At 38.7% G+C, this 27,011-nt stretch overlaps 1 protein-coding gene across 1 annotated transcript in view; it reads right to left on the bottom strand.

Annotated features, from left to right (window-relative positions):
- Window positions 1–2,635: 2,635 nt before the first annotated feature.
- Window positions 2,636–27,011, bottom strand: part of MRC1 (mannose receptor C-type 1) — a 104,879-nt gene continuing 80,503 nt past the window's right edge. The window contains exons 22-30 of the mRNA XM_033208764.1: window positions 25,527–25,693; window positions 17,261–17,363; window positions 13,053–13,285; window positions 10,241–10,406; window positions 9,377–9,526; window positions 7,184–7,297; window positions 6,487–6,651; window positions 4,796–4,837; window positions 2,636–3,586 (exon numbers count right to left, since the gene is read on the bottom strand). Of these exons, the coding sequence (XP_033064655.1) occupies window positions 3,336–3,586; window positions 4,796–4,837; window positions 6,487–6,651; window positions 7,184–7,297; window positions 9,377–9,526; window positions 10,241–10,406; window positions 13,053–13,285; window positions 17,261–17,363; window positions 25,527–25,693 (1,391 nt within the window). The 3' untranslated portion in view covers window positions 2,636–3,335. The remainder of the gene's footprint in view (window positions 3,587–4,795; window positions 4,838–6,486; window positions 6,652–7,183; window positions 7,298–9,376; window positions 9,527–10,240; window positions 10,407–13,052; window positions 13,286–17,260; window positions 17,364–25,526; window positions 25,694–27,011) is intronic.

The following is a 27,011-nucleotide window of genomic DNA, read 5'->3' as shown; positions in this document are numbered from 1 at the left end:
CCTCCAACCTCAGCCTCCTAAGTAGCCAGGACTACAGGCACTTGCCACCATGCCCGGCTAGCTTTTTAAAAGCTTTTTGTAGTGACAGATTCTCACTATGCTGCCAATGCTGGTCTTGAACTCCTGGCCTCAAGTGATCCACCTGCCTCAGACTTCCAAAGATCTGGGATTGCAGGCATGAGCCACCACATCTAGCCCTTTTCTTAAAGAGGGCCCTCAAGAGCAACATCTCCAGGCCACACAAAACCTGGTTCTGCCCATGCCAACAGCCATCTCTGCATTTCTTGCTGCTCCATTAATACCTTAAGCACATTCTACCAATGCATCTGCCATATGGTTATTAAATGATCTGGATGGCCGCTAGACTGCACTGTGTGGACGGGCCCTGCTTCTTAGCTATATCTGAACATACAGGGGTGAGCGCAATGTCTGGCACATGTATTAGATGCTCAAGAAATATGTAATGAAAAATGAATAAAGGGATAAATGGCTGCAGGAGTGAATACTGAGAAATGGATGCGTCATGTGTCCACTAGTCTGTACTGACATCTCCATTATTTTCAGAGTTCAGCTTACACACAATCCACACTGTTTGAGTTCAACTGGGAAAAAACAGCCTTAAGAATCTTCCAGCTCCTAAACCCTGATGAAAACCTCAAGCAAGTGCAATCACATAAACTACAACCACCTAAACCAAAAACAAATGAATAAATGAACAACACGGAAACTGCTCTTCTCTACCCAATACCTCCTCCCCGCTCCACCAAAAAATATCCTTGCTATTTTAGTACAGTACTAAAGAGATACACACGACTTATCTCGTGGAGTATGTGTTTGGGTGGATAATGTGAGAGTGTGAAATACAATACTCAGCAACCCTGTCAAACACAGACTGTTTCCTGAAATGATAAGACATTTAGTCTGAGATATATGTTGCACGGAGTCCAAAATATTTTCTGTGAAACTGCAGCTCTGAATTATAATGAAAAAGATTTGTGTAAAGAATGTGTAAACCATACTCACTCAAGCATTTCTTCTCATTCCATATTTCTGTCTTTTATCTTTGAGGGGAAAAAATTAGATAGTTAGCTAGCTAGACAGACAGAAGGAAAGGGATTGCCTTAGTGTAATTCACCACATACTGCTTTGACACTGCAGCCACTGTTTCTATCGGAACTTCTTCAAGTCGAACTTGCTTTGTTCTTATCAAGAAAATGAAAAGCAACTTGATTGCTATGATTTGAGGTGTTGAATGGAGTTGTTTGTGCTCAGAAACCTTTCCAACAGTTGCCCACTTACTTTTTTTCATTTTGTTTTTGAGACAGATTCTCATTCTTGTTGCTCAGGCTGGAGTGCAGTGGCGCGATCTCGGCTCACTGCAACCTCTGCCCCCCAGGTTCAAGTGATTATCCTGCCTCAGCCTCCTGAGCAGCTGGGATTACAGGAGCCCACTACCATGCCCGGCTAATCTTTGTATTTTAAGTAGAGATGGGTTTTCACCGTGTTGGCCAGGCTGGTCTTGAACTCCTGACCTCAGGCAATCCGCCCGCCTCGGCCTCCCAAAGTGCTGGGATAACAAGTGTGAGCCACTGTGCTCAGCCTACTTCTTACTTCCTATTTGTTTCTAAGTTGGAGTATTGGAAACCCCACCCTATCCCAAATAGTATGCCATTTCTTATTCTTTTTTGAATGATTGACTTTCTTGAGAATCTAGCTGTTTTCTTTCCAGAAAAATAAAGGCACAAAACAAACATGACATTTTGCCCTGCAATTTGGGGGCCTTCCTAGATCCCTTAATGCCATCCAAGGAGTCCCATCCAGTGATTCCAGGTAAAGACTTCTGCTCGTGGGCAATCTCATAAAAAAGTGAAGGTGAGCTGGCAGTGTGGTACCTGTGCGAGATACTGATATGGTTTGACTGTGTCCCCACCCAAAACTCATCTTGAATTGTAGCTCTCATAATCCCCATGCATTGTGGGAGGGACCCAGTGGGAGATAATTGAATCATGAGGGCAGTTTCCCCCATACTGTTCTTGTGGTAGAGAATAAGTCTCATGAGATCTGACGGTTTTATGAGGGGAACCCCTTTTGCTTGTCTCTCATTTTTCTCTCTTGTCTACCACCATGTAAGACGTGCCTTTTGCCTTCCACCATGATTATGAGGCCTCTCCAGCCCCGTGGAACTGTGAGTTCATTAAACCTCTTTTCTTTATAAATTAACCCAGTCTTGGGTATGTCTTTATCAGCAGTATGAAAATTGACTAATACAGATGTAAAACCTCCCAAATATTTCACAATATACCTCAAACTTTAAGGCAAAATTGTTGAGTGAAAAGAAATCAATAAAGGGAGAAAAGGATATTCTGAATTCTGATTCTCAATAGTACTAGTGGCTCTGATGGTTGAATTCTGATTGAGTCCATGTTATGGGGAAGATCTGGCAAAATCGTTATGGTAAAAAATTCATTTTACACACAGCATTTTAGCAACACTCCTTTTCAAAATAGTTCATGAGTTTCATTTAAAGAATTTCTCTACAAGTAATATCATAAGTGTCAAGTTAAAGTGTAAAGTGAGTGGATAAATACATCTCATTTAAAAGCAAATTTATACTAAGATCACCAAAATGCAAATCTATTAAAAATAGACCTTGTCTTTAATGTTTATTTCACATTATCTAAGTACATCCAGTTATGCAAATTTACATTTTTATTTCACATCCTTGTATTCCTGATATACATATAACAGGACAAAGAACACATTTGCAACACTCAGCCTGTAAAACTCTCTTGGGGGAAACAAGATTCTCAGCTGCCTTATTCTTCTGCACATGTACAAATAAAGTTCTAAATAATTGGAGTGGAAATAAAAACTGGTAAAAGAGAAAACTGACTACATTTTTACGCCACTTGAGGATATTTGTACCTGATTTTTCAAATGGTCTTCTACTTGCTGAGTCACAATTTAATAGGTAACACATTTTCAGAGCTCCTTAAAATTGTTTCTAGAGTGCCTCATTGTTTCTAGAGTGCTGAAAATCCACATGAAGCTGACATCAGCTACACATCACTAATGCTTAGATGTTGGTACTGTGGTGCTGTGCATTTATCTAAGATATTTTAAAAGGTAGTAATCAGCATTATTATCCCTCTTTTATGAAAATATCTTGCCAGGCTAGAAAACAAGCAATTATTTCTTCAATTAGGCAAAGAAAAAAAGGACAGAACAGTACAATTCAGTACTCATTTTAAAGAAAACAATCACATGGAACTAAAAATTTTTAATTTCAGTTACAATTTTATGACATTCAAATATCTCAGAATCGCATTGAGGTACTAGATGACCGCGTGTTCATTCTGTTCAATGTTGCCCACGAGATCTTTCATATCACTAGTTCCTGGGCTTGACTGACTATTGAAATACAGAGTGTTTTCAAAGGCGCCCTCTTGAGGTAGGTGCACACGTCTTTTCTTATAAAAGAAATAGGCAGCAAGGCCAGCACCCGTTAAAATCAGGAGGATCACAATGATGACTACTCCAGCCACACTGGAAGACGGTTTGGAAGGGTCCATCTTCCTTGTGTCAGCTATAAATAAATAAAATCATTACAGAAGGCCGGGCGCGGTGGCTCAAGCCTGTAATCCCAGCACTTTGGGAGGCCGAGGCGGGCGGATCACAAGGTCAGGAGATCGACACCATCCTGGCTAACACGGTGAAACCCCGTCTCTACTAAAAAATACAAAAAACTAGCCGGGCGAGGTGGCGGGTGCCTGTAGTCCCAGCTACTCGGGAGGCTGAGGCAGGAGAATGGCGTGAACCCAGGAGGTGGAGCTTGCAGTGAGCTGAGATCTGGCCAGTGCACTCCAGCTTGGGTGACAGAGCGAGACTCCGTCTCAAAAAAAAAAAAAAAAAAACAAACAAAACAAAACAAAAAAAAATCATTACAGAAAAGGTGGAGGGAAGCAGAGGGTTGAATGCTATGCAGAACTTTGCTTGTTGAAAAACTAAAAGGCATAAATATTCTTTCAAGTGACATTCGTCAAACAGAAACGAAAGACGTGAAAACAAGAATCTCTTTGGTATAGAGGATTATTCAGAATGGTAAGATGATTATTCAGTTGCAAGAAGAATCCATCTGTCTATGTAGCAGTGTGCTAGTTCATCAATGTATTAAAATATATATACCTTATTTCAAAATAATTTAAGGCTGTTAAATATACAGTATAAGAAGATAAATAGATTAGTAATGATATTAAAAGAAAATTTAAAATGAAGAGAAAAAGAAAATAAGAATACTGAAAACTTGAACTCATGGATGTAATTAGTAAACAAATAGCACTCATGACATTAATAAGGAGGTTACAGGAAAGCCATAAATCTCACTTTCAGTTTTTTTTTTAAGCAGTCAATAAAATGAGTGAAATGGGATTAGTTACATAATTCAAGTAGTCTATAAAAATTAAAACAAAAAAATTCTAATAAAAGAAGAAAAACCCACAGAGATTTTTAAGAGAAATTTCTTCCATGGGTTCAAGGCAACTGTTTGTAACAGAGCAAAAAAAAAAAAAAAAAAAAAAAGCCTTCAATAACTGCTTATAGTAAAAACACCAACCTGACTCCAAGGCCTCTTTTTCTAAAGTATTATTCAAAGTAGGTTGATGACAAAGAATAGTTTAGCTTAAGCAAATTCTACTGAGAGAGCAGGGGAGTTGGAAGGGATCACTATTATGCCTTTTAAAACAAACAGTCCGAATGTATTACTAACACAGAACTTGAAATTTTGCAGTGGCCTTACCTTTTGTTGTAAGTAATTCTTGAGTAGGCTTAGCATCAATAACTGTGTGAAAAAAAGAAAAAAAATTTATAAAAACCCAGAATAATTGCAGGTAGATAGCAAATATTATTGGCTCACAAATACATGGAATCCTCCATATTTGATCTGTGTTGATATGATATATGATATTATGATATGATAGATATAAAAATACAGGTAGAAAAAAAAATCCGTATCTTTATCTATGTGTCTACTTATCAATCATCTATCTGTCTCTCTGTCTGTCTAACCTATAGCAGTCTCCTATGGCTGTATGGTGAGTTTGAGTACATTAGAAGATCTGGAAATGTGATTCTCCAAGTTGCATTTGAGCCAATGATACTCACCCTTAAAATCTACCAATCTACCCATAATTAAAATATTCAAGGCTAGGGGTTTTGAAATTAGCCTGCTGAAGCCTAAGATATTACAAAGCATTTGAATGAAAAGTAAAATAAGACTCCAGGTCTGGAGCGGTAGCTCACGCCTGTAATCCCAGGACTTTGGGAAGCCAAGGAGGGCAGATCACCTGAGGTCAGGAGTTTGAGACCAGCCTGGCCAACATAGCGAAACCCCATCTCTATTAAAAATACAAAAATTAGCTGGGCGTGGTGGCGTGCACCTGTACTCCCAGCTACTTGGGAGGCTGAGGCAGGAGAATTGCTTGAACCCAGGAGGTGGAGGCTGCAGTGAGCAGAGATTGTGCCACTGCACTCCAGAGTGGGCAACAGAGCAAGACTCTGTCTCAAAAACAAAAACAAAAAAAACCAAACAAACAAAAAAACAAAAACAAACAAAAAAAACCTTTCCAACCTTGCACCAGAGGGTGTGGTGTGTCTTAGAACAGTTAGAGAAGGCTAAAGACCTGCCAAATTTTAAAATGGTAAACTCTACCCCGTCTCTACTAAAAATACAAAAATTAGCCAGGCATGGTGGTGCTCCTGTAATCCCAGCTACTCGGGAGGCTGAGGCAGGAGAATCACTTGAACCCGGGAGGCAGAGGTTGCAGTGAGCTGAGATCGCACCAATGCACTCCAGCCTGGCGACAGAGTAAGATTCTGTCTCAAAAAAAAAAACAAAACAAAACAAAAAAACCAACAACTCTACTATCTAATCAGTAATTTATTGGGAGGGATATTATGCGACATGGCATGGCAACGAAATAATTTTAAATTCCGGATAGAGGCACCTTGTGAGCACTCAACACTATCAATTCCCCGGTCCTGTTCCTTTCACGGTCTCGCTTTCCATCTTAAAAGGAGACTGAATTAGTCTGACATGACTCATTCCACAGTCAATTCTGATCCCTCTCCAGAACCTTGGTCTCCTCTGGTTTGGGCTGGTACTGGCTTTACCACCTTTTCCCTCAAGCAGTAAGGCTTTGCAGATTAGCTCTCCCGACTGTTTTCAGCTTGGCAAATCCTTCAGATATTCCATTACAAATGCATTGATAAGCAAAAATCATTACAACAGTTAAGCAGACAGAGAGTGTCTCTCAATCACGCAGAGCTGCAAACAGTAATGAACTGCAATGGCAGAACGGATTTTTCACGGATGAAAAGAGAGAGCTTGCAATGGCCTCATAATCACATTATGATTCCATACCTGATATCTTACCATTTGAAAGAAATGGCAATCAGTGATTTGCACCGTGCAATGAACTTCTTACTTACTCTTTGGTCTTTTACAAATATATCCTTTGTAGGAAGAACAGTGAATATTACTCCAAAACCCAGAAGACGCATGTAAAGCTACACAATCGTTCCGTTCACCGGAGGGATCTCCCGTGTTCCAGTTGACAAAGGAGACCGGACTATTATTTATCCACAGCCACATTCCTGATCATCAGATAAAATGAATAAAGACAAAAGTTAAATATAACCCGTCTTAAAATAAGTTCAGCCAATTTATGCAAATTTCTAAGCATATTCTTTTATACTAGAATCAACAGTCATTTGTAACCAGACTTAACAGGCAAGACTATAATGACTAATTATTACAGGGAAGGAAACCAAAAAGAATAGGTTTACTATATAGCTTTAGTTAAAAATGTATTTCTAATTAGTCCAAATATTTATACTTATCCTTTCCTTAGCATTTTTTTCCTGGCCCCATGAAAACATAGAAAATGCTTTCTAAAGCTTCTGAAACTATCTCAGCTACAAAAGATATTTTTTAATTAGCAACTTTGAGGACAGCATGATATGAAAGTCATTTTAAGTTTCAGTTCTTAAATAAAAATATGAGTTTGAATTTTCAAATTCTTCATGAATTAATCATTTTAAGGCAACACATTTTGGAAACAAAATCTTGTTTTACATACAACATTTTACAATATTTATGATTAAATAAGCATGCTGCAAACATTACCTTCAACATTTCTGAACAATCCTATCCAAAAATTGGTTTTACTTTTAAGTGGCTCAACCCGATATGACAGAAAACTGGATTCTGCAGCACTTTCAATGGAAACCAGAGAGGAACCTGGAAAGCATAAAAGGATAAATGTGATAGCTGCACATTTAAGTAGCTGAAAATATTTTTGTAAACAGCACTGCTATTAAGAGCAACAAAAATCAGTCTAACATCTGCACTTAAGGGGAAGAACTTCAAAGGGCAGATGTTTGTCTTCTCAGAATTTTAGTTTTCATTCTGAAATATGTTTTTAAGCATCATTAGCATCATTTGAGTACAAGCACTGAACTAGTTCCTGCAGGATATTCAAAGATTAGTAGGATGTAGAGTATGTCTTACAAAAGTTACGGTTCAGTGGCCAGTAATAAGAGTACGAAGAAATATTATAGAAGGGGAATTAAGTGCCATATGCTATGGACATGTCAAATATTCATTCTTGGTGAAGCAGCTAAAAGGGAGGATAGAGGAAACAGAATTTCAGTAGAGAGAAGAACAGGATTTCAAGTAAAAAGGATGGAAAATAATTCCAGGAAAAAGAGGTGATAAGAGGAAAGACAAAGAGGAAGGGAAGCATCAGGAACAGAAAGAACTTGGTTTGACTGGAGTGTGGCACCAATCTGGTCCATCAGCCCCCCAAAAATAAAAAAAGACATGGGTTAGGTCTCATTACAGAAGGCTGGAGATTGGTATTAAGGGCAATGTGGTGATAAAGAACACTTAAGTTTTTTTTCAGGCAGCTGAATGATGCAGTAACCCATCATCTTGCTTTGATTGGTCCTATACATACCAGTTAGATTCTCCACTTAAGAATGGTCCTATATTAGTTATTATTAGAATCCAGCTGTTGTGTACAGGACCAGTCAAAGCAAGGAGATAAAACAGGAAGACCAGTTAGATGGCAATGGAGGTGACAACCCACATTAGATTATGAACATTAAATTTTAGCATAAAAATCTCTAGCTTTTTAATAATAACTTTATAATAATATCTTTTAAGTATTTCATGCCGAACATTTTGCTTTGGACATTACAAGCATTAACCCATTAAATTTTTAAAATCGCTTCGTTAAATAGGTACCATCGTTGCCCCATTTTATAGATAAGGAAACTAAAGCACAGAGGATGAGTAATCTGCCAAGATCCTAACACTAGCAGAGGGAAGCTCATGCTATGACCCAGGCTTTCTGAACCTTGAGGGTCCGCACCTAACCATATGCCTATATCCCATATTACCGAGTTCTGAACTGTCACCTTGTTTTCACTGCATGATTACATAATCCATTATTAAATATATTTCACAAACATTAGCCATTTCAAAATATTTGTGACTCATATTTTGACAATGAGAATGAGAAGCATTCATTTTATCTACCAGAAAAGAGTCACCTAAAATGGAAAACAAAGTTCCTACATTTTTTTTCAAAAAAAAAACTTAGCAATATGAAGAAAAACATTTTTTTTAATTACAAAAGTTCAGAGATGGCATCAGGTGGCATCATGAGAAATGCTGACTTTCGAAAGAAACTGGAGGAAATGAGGCTATAACCTGTGCATATCACTGTTGGATGAAGAACTCTTGAGTGAGGCACTAAAAACATGAAGTAAAAAGAATTCAGTAAAATATTTAATGGGATTTAACTAAGTGACTTTTAAATGTACCCTAAAAATAAACTTTATTTGCCATTTTTTACTTCGGGGGAAAAATCATTCATCTTTGTAGTGCTATTTGAGTTTTGTTTTATTTGTCTTCACAAAACAATAACTAAATAGAAATATTTTTCTATTAATGGTAAAACAAAATGGTTCCTGGGCACTCGTAAAACTTCAGCTTATCAGTGATAAGAGGTGAGAGTACAACACTTGGAATAACTGAGAATGAGAATCCTAACAATTTAGAACCTGAAGTCTGAAAGGAAGAAACCATTTAGAACATGCTGTTTTCTACCTGAATTCTCTAAATTCTCTAAAATTTGAGGCTACAAACTTCGAGATTACATTTGGGAAGCATGATATTGGCCATTCTGTTATAAAATACATCATTAAAAGTATAAACAGGTATTTTTACATTCTTCGTATATTTCATGTATAGTGTCAATGGAGCCCAGAAAAGATGGTTACAGAGTTTTCCTTCAGGAAATGTGGCACTCACCCATTCGAAGACATTCCAGAGAAGCTTGGCCCCAGTTTCTTGTATATGAGGACTCAATATAGTAACAGTGACCATGGAAAGGAATCCAGGCTGTGTGATCTGATTCCGGACATCTGCCAGGCAGTTGTGGGGGTTCAGTAGCAGGGATTTCTGTTAATAAAAACACATTTTAAATAAAGCAAAACCTGAAGTTCCTGTAGTATGTAGCATAATATATTAGCAGCTACAAAAATTGATCATTGATCATTATTTTTAAAAAAATCTTCCAATTATCATCATTCGGATCACCATATTTATTACTGGGTTTCTTTTTATCAATTTTTCCACTTTGAATATATTTCAATCGAATGTGTGTGGTATAGTGGCAGTCAATTACACTCATCGTTAAGACAACACATCCATAGATACCTACAAAGATAAACGTTTTAAAAGGCACCACAAAGTAATTTGTAAAGTGACTTCCCTTTCTTAAGTCCCTGTTTTCCTTTTCTGGGATCCTAATCCCTGTAACACTTTCTTAGCTATTAATAGCACCTGGGATATAACTAAATGCTATATTTAGAATTCTAGTATGGTGTCCATCATTGACTGTAAGAATCTACATGTATTCTGATAACATTTCTTTGATATAGATGTGTTGTCAATATCAAATATAAGCAAAATTTCCTGGGGAAATGTTTATCTCCATTATTTTGATTTACATATATTGGTTTATAAAGATAGTCTTTTGTTAAGTGAGGCAGTATGTTTTATATTATTCTTAGCTATCCAAGATACATTACTGTTTAATGATATCAACAGTGGTAAGTAGTAGCTTATTCAGAAAATTTCAGATCCCCTGATTGTTTTTATATATTCAATTACCATCTGATCTTTTGCAGAGAAAGTAAAAACTTTCATTGCAATATGCTGTCTTCCAGTAGCCATCGAGATCCAGATAAACACATGCTGATTTCAATTTAGGCTCATCAGCAGCCCAGTTAGTGTACCTCACCCTCCACTTATCAGTCCAGGTGTACTGACTGTCAGTCTGCAACAGATAAACACATGCTGATTTCAATTTAGGCTCATCAGCAGCCCAGTGAGTGCACCTCACCCTCCACTTATCAGTCCAGGTGTACTGACTATCAGTCTGCAACAACAAAAACGAGCATTAACATGCAGCCTTGCTTCATTTATAAAATACTAAAAGAACCAATCCAAGAATACAAAGTATATTTAAGACTGTGATTTGACATAGAACCTGGAATATTTGAGAATAAAAAGAACACTATAAATCATTTCTGTCAACTCAAATTCAGTAAATGCAGCCTTTCTTAGAAACAGTTATTTCTTAGAGATCCCCAGGAATACATCCTTGGAAGTAATTTCAAAAAATACTGACAAAAATATATATATATATATCTTATTCCATGAAACTCTCTTTGTTTGCAGGTTTTCAGGGCAAAAGAGAAGTTTTATCTTCACAACAAATAAGATATTTCTTATATGATTATGGACATTATAATAAAAATTAAGTAATTTTCATTAAATTCATGGTCCCCTGAGAGAAATACTAATCTCTTCATATCTTCTCATTATTCTGCTGTTGAAACAGCACCAATGGTAAATGGCTTAGCTAAGGTCATATGGGTATCGAAGACAGAAGCCTTGGTCTCTTGATGTCTAGTGAAGCAGTCTTTCAGCTATATTCTAGTGAGGTGGTCTTTCAGCTATATGACACCATATATATATGATGTAAAAAGTCAACCATTTTAGTCTACTTACAGTCTCTTTCTTTCTTTTTCTTCCTTCCTTTCTTCTTTCTTTCTTCCTTTCTTCTTTCTTTCTTCTTCTTTTTTTAAATTTTTTTCAGAGAAGTCTCACCCTTGTCCCCCAGGCTTGAGTGCAATGGCTCGATCGAGGCTCACTGCAACCTCCACCTCCCGGGTTCAAATGATTCTCCTGCTTCTGCCTCCCAAGTAGCTGGGATTAAGGGGACTGCCACTAAACCTGGCTAATTTTTGTATTTTTTAGTAGAGACGGGTTTTCACCATGTTGGCCAGGCTGGTCTCGAACTCCTGACCTCAGGGGATCCGCCCGCCTCAGCCTCCCAAAGTGCTGGGATTACAGGCATGAGCCACCATGCCCAGGCTGCACAGTCCATTTCTTACTAAATTTAGTGAAACAAATTTATGATCACATACAAAATACTGATAAACATCAAACATATTTATCAATAATATCCTTTTAATAGTCTAATAGAGATTGTACAGGTATTATCTAAGAATAGATGATATATAACATTAATCAGAGGTAGCCGAATTTTTCAAAGATTCAAGCAATTATCACCCTTTTGACTGCATTATTTAATTTACCAAGTTAATTGCCAAAAATCCAGTGACAAAAATTAGAAGTATGTGTTATCTCAAATTAGAATTTTGTAGTATTATACCATGTTTAATCAAATAATGCTTGTATAATCATTAACTCTATAGACATAAGGAAGATAATACTGTCATAGTGATAAATATTGCTACAATGAAAAACTATTTAATCTTTCGAAAAATAAAAGCTTACTTTAAACTCATAAGAGAATTGTGAACATGTCTGTGAGAAGAAAACAAATGATTTATCAAATGACTTAATTATAAAAACTTAGTCAACAGGGACATAAAAATGTCTTGCCTAAGTTTAATAACAGAAATCATTCTGGAACTACTTACTTTTAAATACACACTTCCCTACTTAGGAAATACTCATTGTATAAATTGCAAATTTCTATCTCTGCATCATGGTCTTGGAAGCTCTATAACATCTGACACTCATCTACTCTCCAATTTATCTCCTATTTTTTTTTCCCCTTCTTGATATTCCTTCCTTATGTTCTACCATTCTAGACTGTATCTATAAACTTTGACTTTTTCTGAGGAAGCTTCTTGGTCCTCCCCACTAGTCCAACTGTTTCCTTTTCTCTCTTCTCATGACACTTTCTATATGCCTCTCTTTATATTTCTTACATCTTAATGGCTGACTGCCATATCTACTTCTACTAGGAAGCTTGCTCGTTGGCTAGCTAGAAGGATGAATAGAGAGAGGATAGATGGATGACCAGGCATCAGAGACGACTCGTTTTAGGAACAATTTGGCAACTCTGTCAGCATTCTTAGTTTTGTGCTTCATCCCTAGTCTTGTCCAAACTTTGTCTATTATGGAATACAAGGACTGCAATGAAATATTTCTCACAAATGGATGGGAGCTCCACAACCTCAGAACCTACAAGAAGTCTAGAATGTCTTGCCACAAAAAATAAAAAGTGTCCCCATCACTGGCAACTATGTCCCTAACCTGCTTTCTTAATTCTCATGCCATAGTTATAATCATAACCTTGGAAGCAACAAGTGAATAAATTAAACTGTTGAGATTTCGAATATAATTTTTATAGACTAATGCAATAGGAGAGTTAACATTCATCAGATAATTCTTACTTTGATTTCTGACACACATCACTAGTTTGCCAGATTCTTAAAGGCATCACGTCACTGAAAGATTGGATCTTGTTGACGTTAGTATCATTCACATGGCCTAGCACAGTCTCTTACACATGACGAGTATTCAACAGAACAAACAGAAAGAGAATCATATTCAACCATAATTCACTGATCATGTTAAGTTGCACGTATTTCCAGCATCTTACCAAGTTACTGTTCAGGGCAATCCACACACGTTCATTAGATGTTTCCATCTGCAGCCATGCAAATGCATTACTGTAGGGATCCAGAATGCTAGCTATAAGGGAATTGTGAAGCTTGCAGTATGTCTCTGCTTCATGCCATTGAAATTTTTGTCTCATGAGTGAATAGCTGCTTTTGCCATATTTAATAAAGCCATCTGTTTGAATTGTTGCTGGAGGATTAGTCAAGGAAGGATCTAGATAAAAACATTATTTTCATTAGCATTATCAATAAACAGTAATCAAGCCCTATCAGTAATGACAAGTGGATCTCATCTATCATAAAAATAAGCAAAATAGCGTAACTCCAAACATTTAGCTATTAGAAATATTTTATAAGCCATTTCACACTAGAAAACAAACATTTTTTCATCAGTATCCCTGATCAAATTAAATTAATTCCAAACTATATTTAGAATATTAAGGCAAATATATGATCAAGTTGCTAAACTAACAAACAAAATATATGACAAATTCAATCCAATCTAGTATCTTGATGAAAGAAATGCCGTAGTTTAATCCCACAAATTAAAGAACATAGATGATTGTGTCATTGCTCATCTTTATTTTTCCACGTAGGTTAAAAGTCAAGGTCAAGAAAAGTCTTTCTCTTCCTCCCTCGTTTTTTCTACTTGATCCATGAGTTTGTATCTGTTTGACTTCACTTGTGAGTAATGCACCTTCAGGTGACGGGTTTAGGTTCAGGAATGAAGCCATACACAAGTCCCTGGCTCGTTTAACCTTGATCTCAGGATCAAGCTTTACTCTTGATGATTTTCTATGCCCTTCGCCTAGGGTAAAGCCTCCCATAATCTTATCCAAACTGGCCTAGGGGTTGGAGCCCCTACAAGACAAATCGCTTCAGCCTTCTGATCTTTTGTCTTCAAGCTCCCATGTGTTTCTAATCACTGCATTGTGACCCCTGAACTCTGGGCCACGTCATGTGAAGACCCCCAAAAGAGCTTGTTTCTGCCTGTCTTAACTGATGCCCTAGAAGTCAGCCAATAACAGCCAGAGGATGAAATCTGACGTGTTGTCTTTGTATCCTATGAGCTACAAAAGTTTTTAAATGGTTGGGGATAGAGGAGAATCAAAGAAGAATAATATTTCATGACATGTAAATATTACATGAAATTCAAATTTGTGTCCATAAATAAAGTCTTACTGGAACACGGCCACATTCATTTGTTTATGGATTGCCTATAACCATCTGTGACCACAGCAGAGTTGAGTATTTGCAGTAGAGACTGTATGCCCTGCAAAACCTAAAATATTTGCAATCTGGTTCTTTTCTCTGGTCTAGGGATCTAGATATTCTTGCTTACCAGTGTGTATCCTGGCCAGTTCTCCAACGTGTCCCACTTTATGCCTCATGACCTGCCATCGGCCTTGTCCTGCACTACAGAAGTGCCAACTTTTTTGTTTCATTTCATTTCATTTCATTTTATTTTAGAGTCAGGGTCTTGTTCTATTGCCCAGGCTGATCTTGAACTCCCGGTCTCAAGCAACCCTCCTGCCTCAGCCTCTCCAAGTGCTAGAATTACAGGCATGAGCCACCACACCTGGTGATCATTTATAGTTTATAAAAGTTTATATGCTACCTTTTTTCACCTTAATACTGTGAATCTTTCCTTAAGTCATTAAAAATTTGCAAACAATTTTTATTTGTGGCAACATATTCTATCATGTATGTGTATAAGGAAAAGAAAGAGAAGATTTTTATTTTATTTTATTTTTTTGAGACGGAGTCTCGCTCTGTCACCCAGGCTGGAGTGCTGTGGCTGGATCTCAGCTCACTGCAAGCTCCGCCTCCTGGGTTTATGCCATTCTCCCGCCTCAGCCTCCCGAGTAGCTGGGACTACAGGCGCCGCCACCTCGCCCGGCTAGTTTTTTTTTTTTTTGTAGTTTTTAGTAGAGACGGGGTTTCACCGTGTTAGCCAGGATGGTCTCGATCTCCTGACATCGCAATCCGCCCGTCTCGGCCTCCCAAAGTGCTGGGATCACAGGCTTGAGCCACCGTGCCCGGCCAAGAGAAGATTTTTAAATAAGTGTGTGAATCACCGTTCACTTCTGGAAGGAGTGTCCCCTCTTGGCCCAAAGAACAGAGGCAAAGATGGTATGCTTTGGTATTACTGGTGACCTAAGATTCTGGTGCTATAGAGTGTAGTATAGAGAGAAAAATGACATGCACTGGGATAGCTTTTGGATTAAGAAAAGGTTAGGATTTCTGGAGTACTTCTCAACCATCTGAAAACATCTTAGATGGTTTTCAATTATTGTCATGAGTTGACATTACTTCCCTGATTTCCCAAATACTATAGAAAAATGCATTAGGTCTGGGAGAATAAGGACCTTCCAGCTCGAACCCATCCTTTAAGAACTCTACTCAGGATGGCAGCAGCCTCCCCACCTTCAACCCTCCTGTCTGATCTATTGTTAAATTTCTGACCCTTTTGTGTAGCTATGAGGTAGGAGGCAGGACTTGCTCCAGACCAGATTGAAGACTGGCTGAGACCTCTCCATAAGGCACACCCACCACTGCTGTGGCAGCCCTCAGAAGTTAACATTCCTTTTCCAAAAATTTGGATGTAATTAAAAGTGGACATAAATATGAGTGCAGAACTTACTGCCTATGGCATAAGCTCTGCTCCACAAGAAGCAGTATGTCTGCTGCTGCTGTGCACTGTCGCTTTAGTAAAAGTTGTCAACACCACCAGCTCACCCCTAAATTCCTTCCTGGGTAAAGCCAAGAACCCTTCCGGGCTAAGCCCCAGTTTTGGGGCTCACCTTCCCTGTCAACTAGGCATTTTTATTCTAGTTTCTCTAGAAACTAAAATGTATATAAACACCATCTTAATTGACAGCAAATATCTGCATATTGTGTTATTTTCATTTAACCATATTCCGGCTTTCTAAGATGAAAAAAGAAACTCAGATCATATATCCACATGTTTAAGGCACACAAGATACAGGACAAATAATGAGGCATATAGGATGCTTTATGCCAAAAGTTCTCAAATTACATGAATTAAATGGAGGTATTCCTATTCTGACATTAAAAAAAGGTACAGGCAAGCAAATATCCCAAATTTCTAATAGAAAGTTTTAGTGACAGGTTTAGTCTGCCCAAAACTGTCTGGTAAAAAAAAAAAAAGAAGAAGAAAGCAGATTCCTGAATTAAGTACAGAAAATATCACCCTTTTTGTCTGTCACAGGCTTCCATGGATTAAAGCAACAATCAAACCTGTTGCTATACAAGGGAATGATCATATATTTTATATTTTATTTGTTTGTTTTTGTTTTTATTTTTATTTTTGTGAGACAGGGTCTCACTCTGTCACCCAGACTGGAGTGAGTAGCATGATCATGGTTCACTGTAGTCTCAGCCTCTCTGGCTCAAGCGATCCTCTCACCTCAGCCTCCCAAGTAGCTGGGACTACAGGCACAAGTCACCACACCTGTAGTCCCAGCTAGAAAAGGAAAATAATTTTGTAAAAGTACAAAATAATTTTTGTATTCTTTGTAGAAAAGGGATTTCACTGGGTTACCCAGGCTGGTCTCAAATGCGGGGGCTCAAGCAATCCACCCACCTCAGTCTTCAAAAGTGCTGGGATTACAGGCATGAGTCACAGTGCCCAGCCATGATTATATATTTTAAAGTACATTTTAAAACATAGCTCTTCATCAGGACAAACAGCTAATGCATGTGGGGCTAGGTGATAGGTTGACAGGTGCAGCAAACCACCATGGCACATGTATACCTATATAACAAACCTGCATGCTCCGTACACATATCCCGGTACTTAAAGTAAAATAAAATAAAATAAGTGAGGTTGGGCACAGTGGCTTACTCCTATAACAGCACTTTGGGAGGCCGAGGCAGATAGATCACCTGAGGTCAGGAGTTCAAGACGAGCCTGGGCAACACGGAAAACCCCATCTCTACAAAAAATACAAAAATTAGCCAGGCGTGGTGGTGTATGCCTGTAATCCCAGCTACAAAGCAGGAGAATTGCTTGAACCCAGGAGGTGGAAGTTGCAGTGATCTGAGTTCATGCCACTGTACTTCAGCCTGGGCAACAGAGCGAGACTCTGTCTCAAAAAAAAAAAAAGAAAAAAATGAAAAAAAAACCCCAGCTCCTTCAGGAAGGTGAGGTTTTGGTAGAACTTACCAGATCGTGTCTGGCATATGTAGCCTCGTTTACCGTCACAGGTATCATCCATCCATTTTCCGGCTTCGTTTGATGCACCTCCAATAATAACAACACAGTCAGCCTGTATATTTATGGAGAATGAAAAAGAAAACAATCATGAATCAATGATCATTGAAATCAATTCATTAATATGCAAATATCTTCCATTACCCTTGATTTCCAAATTTTAAGATTGTCCTAATTTAGAATATGCTCAATCCATCATTACTTTTTACCCAAATGTACCTACTATGCATATCCTCCGCATTTGAACTCTCACTATATGAATTGAAAACCCAACTGATTTGGATAAATTTTGGAGACAGGCCTTAGAAATTTTGCTATCAGACCTTTTATTAATCACTTTCAAAACTTAGAAACCAAAGAAACTAGGAGAACACAGTATCCTCTCCATACACACTACCAGTATCCAAACGCAAAAGTAGGTAACATCTTTTTAAAGGGAAATGAGCACAATCTATATATTTCATTGCTAAATTTGTAAAAGTATTATTACAGATTCATAGTATGTGACTGGTATAGCCAGAAAGTTTCACATCTTATTTATAATCTTACAGGGGAGTATGCCAGGACTGGAACAATATTATATTTGTTTGGTTGTGAATGTGTTTGACATTCCAAATCCTTCTTTCCTTTAAGTACTATATATATCTCAGTTTTTGTTTTTTTTTTTCCCCTGAAATGCCATTATTTCCATCTAATCCTCATATCTGGTCCTGTTGGAGTAGAGGTGAGAGAAACACATGCTGCCTGCCCCATTTCAATATACAATCTGAACTTTAATTTGAAATATGGTATTTTGCTCATGTAAAGTAAGAGAAGGCCAGGCGCAGTGGCTCACAACTGTAATCCCAGCACTTTGAGAGGCCAAGGCGAGAAGATCACTTGAGCCTGGGAGTTCGAGACCAGCCTGGGCAACATAGGGAGACCTCGACTCTACAAAAAATAAACAAAATTAGCTGGGCATGGTGGTGCATGTCTGTGGTCTCAGCTACTCAGGAGACTGAGGTGGGAGGATCATTTGAGCCTGGGAGGTTGAGGCTGCAGTGAACTATGTCCATACCACTGCACTCCAGCCTTGCTGAGAGAACAAGACCTTGGGAAAGAAGGAAGGAAGGAAGGAAGGAAGGAAGGAAGGAAGAAGGAAGGAAGGAAGGAAGGAAGGAGGGAGGGAGGGAGGGAGGGAGGGAGGGAGGGAGGGAGGGAGGGAAGAAGGGAGAGAGGGGCTGAGGGAAGTCAGAAATAAAGACAAGAGACCTAGTCAAATCATTTTGCTTTTTTGCTGGAGCCCCCAAATTTCACTATGTTTATTTTCACAGTTATCTTCATTTTTTGTTTGTTTGTTTGTTTTTGTTTGTTTGTTTTTGAGATGGAGTCTCGCTCTCTCACAAGGCTGGAGTGCAGTGGTGCAATCCTGGCTCACTGCAACCTCTGCCTCCTGGGTTCAAGCAATTCTCCTGCCTCAGCCTCCCAGGTAGCTGGGACTACAGGTGTGTGCCACCATGACCAGCTAATTTTTGTACTTTTAGTAGAGATGGGTTTTCACCATGTTGGCCAGGATGGTCTCGATCTCTTGACCTCATGAACTACCCACCTTGGCCTCCCAAAGTGCCGGGATTACAGGCATGAGCCACCACACCTGGCCAGTTACCTTCTATTTATGGTGACTATATCAATTTTCTACTTTCTCCTAAAAAGAAATTTTCTTTTAAAGTAAACAAGCAAAAAAAAAAAAAAGGAGTACACTTAAAGAAAATGTTGAGGACTTTAAGTTTCTAGTTTGATATATAAGGAGTTTGGAAGTTGTCACTCCCATCCACAATGCAAGAAAAAGGCTAGAAAAGCTGAAAATCAACAACTTCTTTTAAATGCATTGGAAAATGGAGGTCACAAGACAAACAGCTGCCCCCCAAATTGGAGAAACAGACTGATGGATACAGGAAATCAGAACGGACCAGAGCAGAAGCCCAGGAGCAGAAAGCGGGAACCAGTATTGAGGCAGGAGATACTAAATGTCGTTGACACATTGCTGGAAGTTCAGTTTGGACAAGTTTGAAAATTAAAAACTATTGGCAGAGGAGTACCTGGGGAGGCAGTCCTAGGGAGAGTCCAGAGTTTTGTGAGTTTTCTTTCCAGGAGCCCTACCAGATTCTTACAGTGCAGACTGGAGAAAAATGTCCACTTGCTTCCAACAGGAGAGGCGGGAGAAGAGCCATTTTTAAATACGACAGAGCATTCATTCATTCTGTTCTTAATAAGACCAGCACTCAAGAGCAACAACTTTACCCGTGCTTGACTGACTGTGGTTTCACCACACATTAACTAACCTAGAAGAAAAGAAATACTCAACTCCAGCCTCTCTAGCTTTCCTGTCTCACTCAAAAGGAAAAAGCAACAAAACAAAACTGAGAAGCACTTTTGAAGGTCACAGCACAGATTCCCTAAAAGTCCAAGTCCCCATCATAGGACTACGACATACTTCCCCTCCCCAGTACCTTACAGCCATATCCTTGGGGCTCCCGTATGACAACAGGCAGATACAGCCGAAGAACTGTGCCTCTCTGACATTATTTAAGAAGTCTTTAGGAGAACCCAAAGACAACAGGAGAGACAGGAACAAGGACACCAGAGAGTTTAACCTCTGACACCTAACGTGACAGCAAACAGCAAACACAGCCTAACTCGTAGCTAAATAAACACAAACCCTCACACTAAATGTCTATTTACCTCTGTTCCCTTTATCCACTACATCAGCAGTTCCCAACCTTTTTGGCACCAGGGACCAGTTTCATGGAAGACAAACTTTCCACAGACTGGGGTGGAGGGTGGTTTCGAGATGATTTGAGCACATTATGCTTATTGTGCACTTTATTGCTATTATTATTATATTGTACCTTGTAATAAAATAATTATATAACTCACCATCACGTAGAATCAGTGGGAGCCCTGTGCTTGTTTCCCTGGTCAACCTGGTCCCATCTGGGGGTGATGGGAGACGGTGACACATTATCAGGCATTAGATTCTCATACGGAGTGCGCAACCTACATCCCACGCATGCACAGTTCACAATAGGGTTCACGTTTCTATGAGAGTCTAATGCTGCTGCTGATCTGACAGGAGGCAGAGCTCCGGCAGTGATGCGAGTGACGGGGAGTGGCTGTAAATACAGATGAAGCTTTGCTCACTCGCCTGCTGCTCACGTCCCGCTGTGAGGCTCAGTTCCTAACAGGTCATGGATTGGTACCCATCTGCGGCCCGTGGGTTGCAGACCCCTGCACTATAATACATGTGCAGTTTTCAACATAAAAATATAAGACATACTAAAAGATTTTGTAAACACACACACACAGTTTGAAGCGAAGAGCAAGCATAATAAGCAGACTCAGATATGACAAAGATAGTGGAATTATCAAAGATTTAAACAACTATGAATAATATGCTAAGGACTCTAATGTAAAAAGTGGACAACAAGCAAGACTGGGTAGCTAACATAGGCAGAGAGATGAAAATGCTAAGAAAAAATCAAAAGGGAATTCTAGAAATCAAAAACACCTTAACAGAAATGAAGATTATCTCTGATAGGCTCACTGGGTGTGGCCCAGGAAATGAGAGAAAGGAACAGAAGAAGTATTATTTGAAGCAATAATGACTTAGAATTTCCCAAAATTAATGATTGATAGCAAATCACAGCAAATCACAGATCCAGGAAGCTCAGAGAACATCAGACAGGATAAATACTAAGATACAACATCTAGACACATCATACTCAAACGGCAGAAAATCACAGATGAAGAGAAAATCTTGAAAGACGCCAGAGGAAAAAAAACCTTTTATCCATAAAGAAGCAAGAATAGTAATTACGTTGGATTTCTTTTCAGAAACCATGCAAGCAAGAAGAGTGGAATGTAATATTTAAAGTGCTGAAAGAAAAAAACCCACCAACCTAGAATTCTGTCTCCAGTGAAATTATCCTTAAGAAGTGAAAAGAAAACAAAGACTTTCTCAGACAAACAAACATTGAGAAAATCTGTTGCCTGTAAACTTAGCTTGAAAGAAATGTTAAAAGGAAAAAAGAAAGAAAACTATATATGTCAGAAACTCAGGTCTATATAAATAAATGAGCATTAGAGAAGGAATAAATGAAAGAAATACAGAATTTTTCATTTTCCTCATTCTGAATTCATCTAACAGATACCAGTTTGTTCAAACAACTATAGTTGTTGTTAAACAACTATGAATAATATACTAAGGACTCTAATGTAAAAAGTGGACAACAATATATTTGGTGATAATGTATTTGGTGATAATAGCTTATAGATAAGTGAAATAAATTATAGCAATGTTACATAGGAGAGGAGGAAGAAGTAGGAGATGCTTTCTTACATGCTATTTGAAAAAGGACTCGAATTAGTTGTAAATGTATACTGTAAACTCAAGAGCAACCACTAAAGAAAGTTTGTTTTTGTTTTTGTTTTAGGCCAAGAATGGTGGCTCGTGGCTGTAATCCCAGTACTTTGGGAGGCCAAGGTAGGAGGATTGCCTGAGCCCAAGAGTTCAAGACCAGCTTGGGTAACACAGAAAGACCCATCTTTATTTATAATAAAAAGAAAAAAGAAAAGAAAAAAGTTTTCTTAACGTATAGAGAACAAATAAAATCATACAAAATATTGAAGTAAAACCAGAGAAGGCAAGAAAGAGTGGAAGACAAAAAAATGAAATACAGAATAAAAACAGAAAACAATAACAAATATGATAGGTGTTAACCCAGCTATATCAACAATCGTTTTAAATGTTAATGGTCTAAATACACAAATTAATAGAGACTCATATATTGGTACAAGAAATTCACTTTAAATATAAAGATACACACAAGTTAAAAGTGAAGAAAAATGGAGAAAGATACACTATACTAACACTAATCAAAAGAAAGCTGGACCAGCTATATTAATTTCAGACAGAGTAGACTGCAGGGCAAGGAAAGTTACCAGAGGTAAAGAGGAACATTGCATAATGATCTAGCAGACAGTTCTCCACGAAGGCATAACAGTCTCTATTGCGTATGTGGCCAACAATAGAGCATCAGAATACATAAAGTGAGAACTGATAGAACTGCAAAGATAAATCCATGATTAGGATTGCAGACTTCAATACTCTTCTATCAAAAATAGACAGATCCAGCAGGCAAAAAATCAGTAAGAACATAAACTGGACAGTACCATCCATCAAACAGATCTCATTGACATCTGTAAACTACTTCGTCCCATAACAGTAGAATATATATTCTTCTCAAGATCACATGAAACATTCACCACGATAGACCATATTCTGAGCCATAAAACATGCCTTAACAAATTTAAAAGAACAGAAAATACATAAACTATTCTCTAAGACCACAATGGAATTAAACTAGAAATCAGTAACACTGGAAAATTCCAAAATACCTAGAAATTAAAGAAAATGTTGTCAATAATAATACACTAATAGTGATACACAAAGACAACCAAAAAAGGTGACTACAGTTTTTCTGAATGAAAGTATGTAAGAGATGTGTCACTGTGAAGTCAACACATCTTTAACCCATCCCTTGAGCTACAGTGAATCACAGCCTACACTCCCGCCACAGACATCTTGTCAACCTGCGGTGTCTTCATCCCATGTGATACAACGTCAGGCAACCTGAAACTTACATTTCAAAAGTTCTCCACTCACCCCACTTCCTTTCTTAACTATTTTTATCCCCCATTATCCTGGCTCAGAGTCTCTGATCCAGAAAACCTGTTACAATCCAAGCATATTTCCCCCACAAAACACATATTAAAAGTTCTCTCTCCTTTTCTAACTATATTCATCTTCTCCATTTTAAAGTCCTGAAATTGTTTTTAAAAAACCATTGCCCGGAGCGCGGTGGCTCATGCCTGTAATCCCAGCACTTTGGGAGGCCGAGGCGGGTGGATCACGAGGTCAGGAGTTGGAGACCGGTCTGGCCAATGTAGTGAAACCTTGTCTCTATTAACAGTACAAAAAAAAATTAGCCAGGTGTGGTGGTGTGCTCCTGTAATCCCAGCTACTCATGAGGCTGGGGCAGGAGAATCGCGTGAACCCGGGAGGTGGAGGTTGCAGTGAGCCAAGATCGCATCATTGCACTTCAGCTGGGTGACAGTGTGAGACTCCATCTCAAAAAAAATAAAATAAAATAAAAAGCATTATGTGTATTTTGATTCCAGTTTTGTGAAATATAAACTTTATCTGTTTATATGCACTACGAAAAAGTCTGGGAAAAAAATTCAACAAAAAATAAGCAGTGTTTTTTTTCTGAATTGGTGAGATTACAGATTTTGTTTGTTGGTTTGTTTTTATTGTTTCTGTCTTTCTTTATGTTCTAAAAACAACAAAAATGTGTATGATAATGAATGCTTTTGATTTACAAGAAATTCACCTCTCATCCATTAAATCTGTCTAAGCAAATACTGTCTTGCTCCATTCTACTTTCACTTCTTCAGTAAGTCTTCAGCCCTCACTGGTGTCATGAAAATGAAAGAATTTCTCCACAGAAAATTATTTACCCATCACCAGTTATTTTTTATCTACAGTAAAAGCAAGTTTATTCGAAAAGTAAAGAAACAAAAGAATGGAGCAACCTACGGGCTGCTGTCTGGCTCCATCACCAAAATGTATTCACCTGGCAAATAGCTACCAAATTATTAATGGTCATAAAAATGCCATTTTGAGCAGTTCAGTTTTCTAGTTTTTTTTTTTTTTTTTTTGCTTATTCGACAAAGTCCAAACTCCATCATAGGGCATCTACATTTCTCTAAATTCTACTTTCCACCTTTCGTAGCTTACTCCGACTTCTTTTTCTGCATAAAACTCCTGCTACATTCAAAGCCATTTACTCCATTTGCCCAAACACATCATGTATCTCTTGCTTGAAGACTGCCCACCTTGACCATCTAACATGGCCTTTCTCATCCTTTTGCTAAGTTCCCCTGATTATTATGTTTTAAATTTCTTGAAACAAAAACCCAGATGGGCGTGGTGGCTCATGCCTATATTCCCAGCACTTTGGGAGGCCAAGGCAGGTGGACCACTTGAGGTCAGGAGTTGGAGACCACCCTGGCCGATATGGTAAAGGCCCTTCTCTACTAAAAATGCAAAAATCAGTCAGTCATGGTGAGGGACACCTGTAATCCCAGCTACTTGGGAGGCTGAGGCAGGAGAACCTTTGAACCTGGGAAGTGGAGATTGCAGTGAGCCGAGATCATGCCACTGCACTCCAGCCTGGGCAATGGGGTGAGAGACTGAGAGAGTGAGAGAGAGAGAGAGAGAAAGAGAGAGAGGGAGAGGGAGAGGGAGAGGGAGGGAGGGAGGGAGGGAGGAAGGACCCATAGCTGATTCTTTTTCATATTTCTTTCCTCCACCATGGACAAAGACAGTGTCCAGCACATAGGATACCATAGATGTGTGTTGACTGATTAAATCACCCCATTCCACAGTGAGCTTGTTTCCTCTTAGCTGCTACAGTGTTTATAGCTGATCCTGTCATTAGACATGTTCATTTCTTTCCTATCTTCCTTCTTATATAAGACTTGTGGTCTAGTTTAAGTGTACACACTTTTAAGGTAAAAACAAAGTCTTCCATTTCGTCACACATTTTACAATCCCTAGCATGGTGTTGATGTTGATAAGTTGGTTGTTCAATTATATAAGAAAAAAAGTAGTGAAAAAAAGTAGTAAAATAAAGTAGCAATCTGTCTCCCAGGTTAATGTACAAAAGCATCTGGCACATAATAAGCAGTCTACAAATATTAGCTCATGATCATGACGGTGATGATGATGGACGATGATGATGTGATCTTTAGAAGCAGTAGTAGCTTCCAGGCCTACACCCCAAATACTACAGCAGCTGCAAGGGATAAGGGGAAGGTGACACAAAGAAAGTTGGTAACTCTAGGTTGAAGTGTTTCTTTTGACTGCAAGTTAGGCTTAGAATGGAACTGGGTTTCCTGACCCCTCACTATCGCCACTTCCCCAAGCCAAAGATTTTTTAACTGTATTTATACTCCCTCCCTCCAAGTCAGCTCAGTCTGAAATAGGTAAAATCTGCAAGCGTGGACCAGATCAAGGAGTATTCTGGTAGATTCTTTCATGGAAGAGTAATCAATAAGATGATAACCCTATGCAAGCTGATGGTGTGTAGAGAGGTGACCTGAATCTGATATTTACATCTTCATAAGAAAGACTGCTTCTTCTTCCGCCGGGGTATCCTTTCCCCCAGTTTGTGTAATGAACTCCTCGTCCATCCGTCCAAAGGAACGTGTGTTCTGAATTGACATCATTCAGCCCAGTCCAGGCACTGAAAGTGGAGTCCTTCATGTGATAGGTAAGAAATGCTGAAAGAAAATTTCACGAAATAATTTTAAACTTTGAGGGTTGATACTCAAAATATGGAAAATATTCAAAATATATGAATTTCAAAATACAGAGCATGTGATTTGTGTCACTGTTACTTAAAAACATTTACCATGAACACACGAACATTCTAATATCAGCATTGTGTTATCACTTGAGCTTTGGACTTTGAAAAGTTTCATACAATAGAAGTCTAGGTTTTATCTAGGCCATTGAAGACACTTGTCCAAGTTGCACCCTGCCCGAGGGCTCCATTCTGTGCACCCTTATCTGCGTTGTGGCTGCCCTGGTTGTACCACAACTTTTTCTAATTCATAAAAAGTCACCATATGGATTTGTGACTGTCCTGACTCTGTAAATAAGATAATCTGATTTATATAATAACTATGGGACAAAGGACTCTTAACCCAGACAGTTCTGAAAAAAATAAAAACTGTCAAAACACGAATCATTAGACTGTTGATATGATTTGGCTCTGTTTCCCCATCCAAATCTCACCTGCAATTGTCGTAATTCCCACATATTAAGAGTGAGACTAGGTGAAGGTAACTGAATCATGGGGGATGTTTCTCCCATTCTGTTCTCATGATAGTGAATGAGATGAGTTCTTACAAGAGCTGATGGTTTTATCTTTTAACGCTTTGCTTTGCACTTCTCTGTCCTGCCACCATGTGAAGAAGGACATGTTTGCTTCCCCTTCCACCATGATTGTAAATTTCCTGAGGCCTCCCCAGCTACGTGGAAGTGTGAGTCAATTAAACCTCTTTCCTTTATAAATTACCCAGTCTTGGGCAGCTCTTTACAGTAGTGTGAGAAGAGACTAACACAGCTATCAAATTCTCAGTATCTCAGATTGCCAAACCAAAAGTTTCCCAATTGAGATTCCTCCTGGGGAGGTGGGGTAGAAATCCCTGGAGATCAGTTGTCCATCTACTCAGTGTGCTTGGATCCAAGGGACCATCCTGATGCTGAAACGCTCACATCAGGGGCTGGGGATGGTGGCTGGTGCCTGTAATCCTAGTGCTTTGGGAGGCAGAGACAGGAAGATTGCTTGAGGCCAGGAGTTCAAGATCAGCCTGGGCAACATGGTGACACCCTGTCTCTACAAAGAAATACAAAAATTAACAAAGCATCGGTGGCGTGCGCCTGTAGTCCCAGCTTCTCAAAAGGCTGAGGCAGGAGGGTTGCTTGAGCCCAGGAGGTTGAGGCTGCAGACAGCCATGGTTGTGCCACTGCACTTCAGCCTGGGTAACAAAGGGAGACCCCATTTCTACACAAATCAATCAGTAATAAAGTGCT

This window comes from Trachypithecus francoisi, unplaced genomic scaffold (assembly GCF_009764315.1).
Source record: "Trachypithecus francoisi isolate TF-2019V2 unplaced genomic scaffold, Tfra_2.0 Lachesis_group9, whole genome shotgun sequence".
NCBI classification, from domain to species: Eukaryota; Metazoa; Chordata; class Mammalia; order Primates; family Cercopithecidae; genus Trachypithecus; species Trachypithecus francoisi.
Note: the sequence above shows the minus strand (reverse complement) of the source record. Positions and strands in the feature narration are given on the sequence as shown.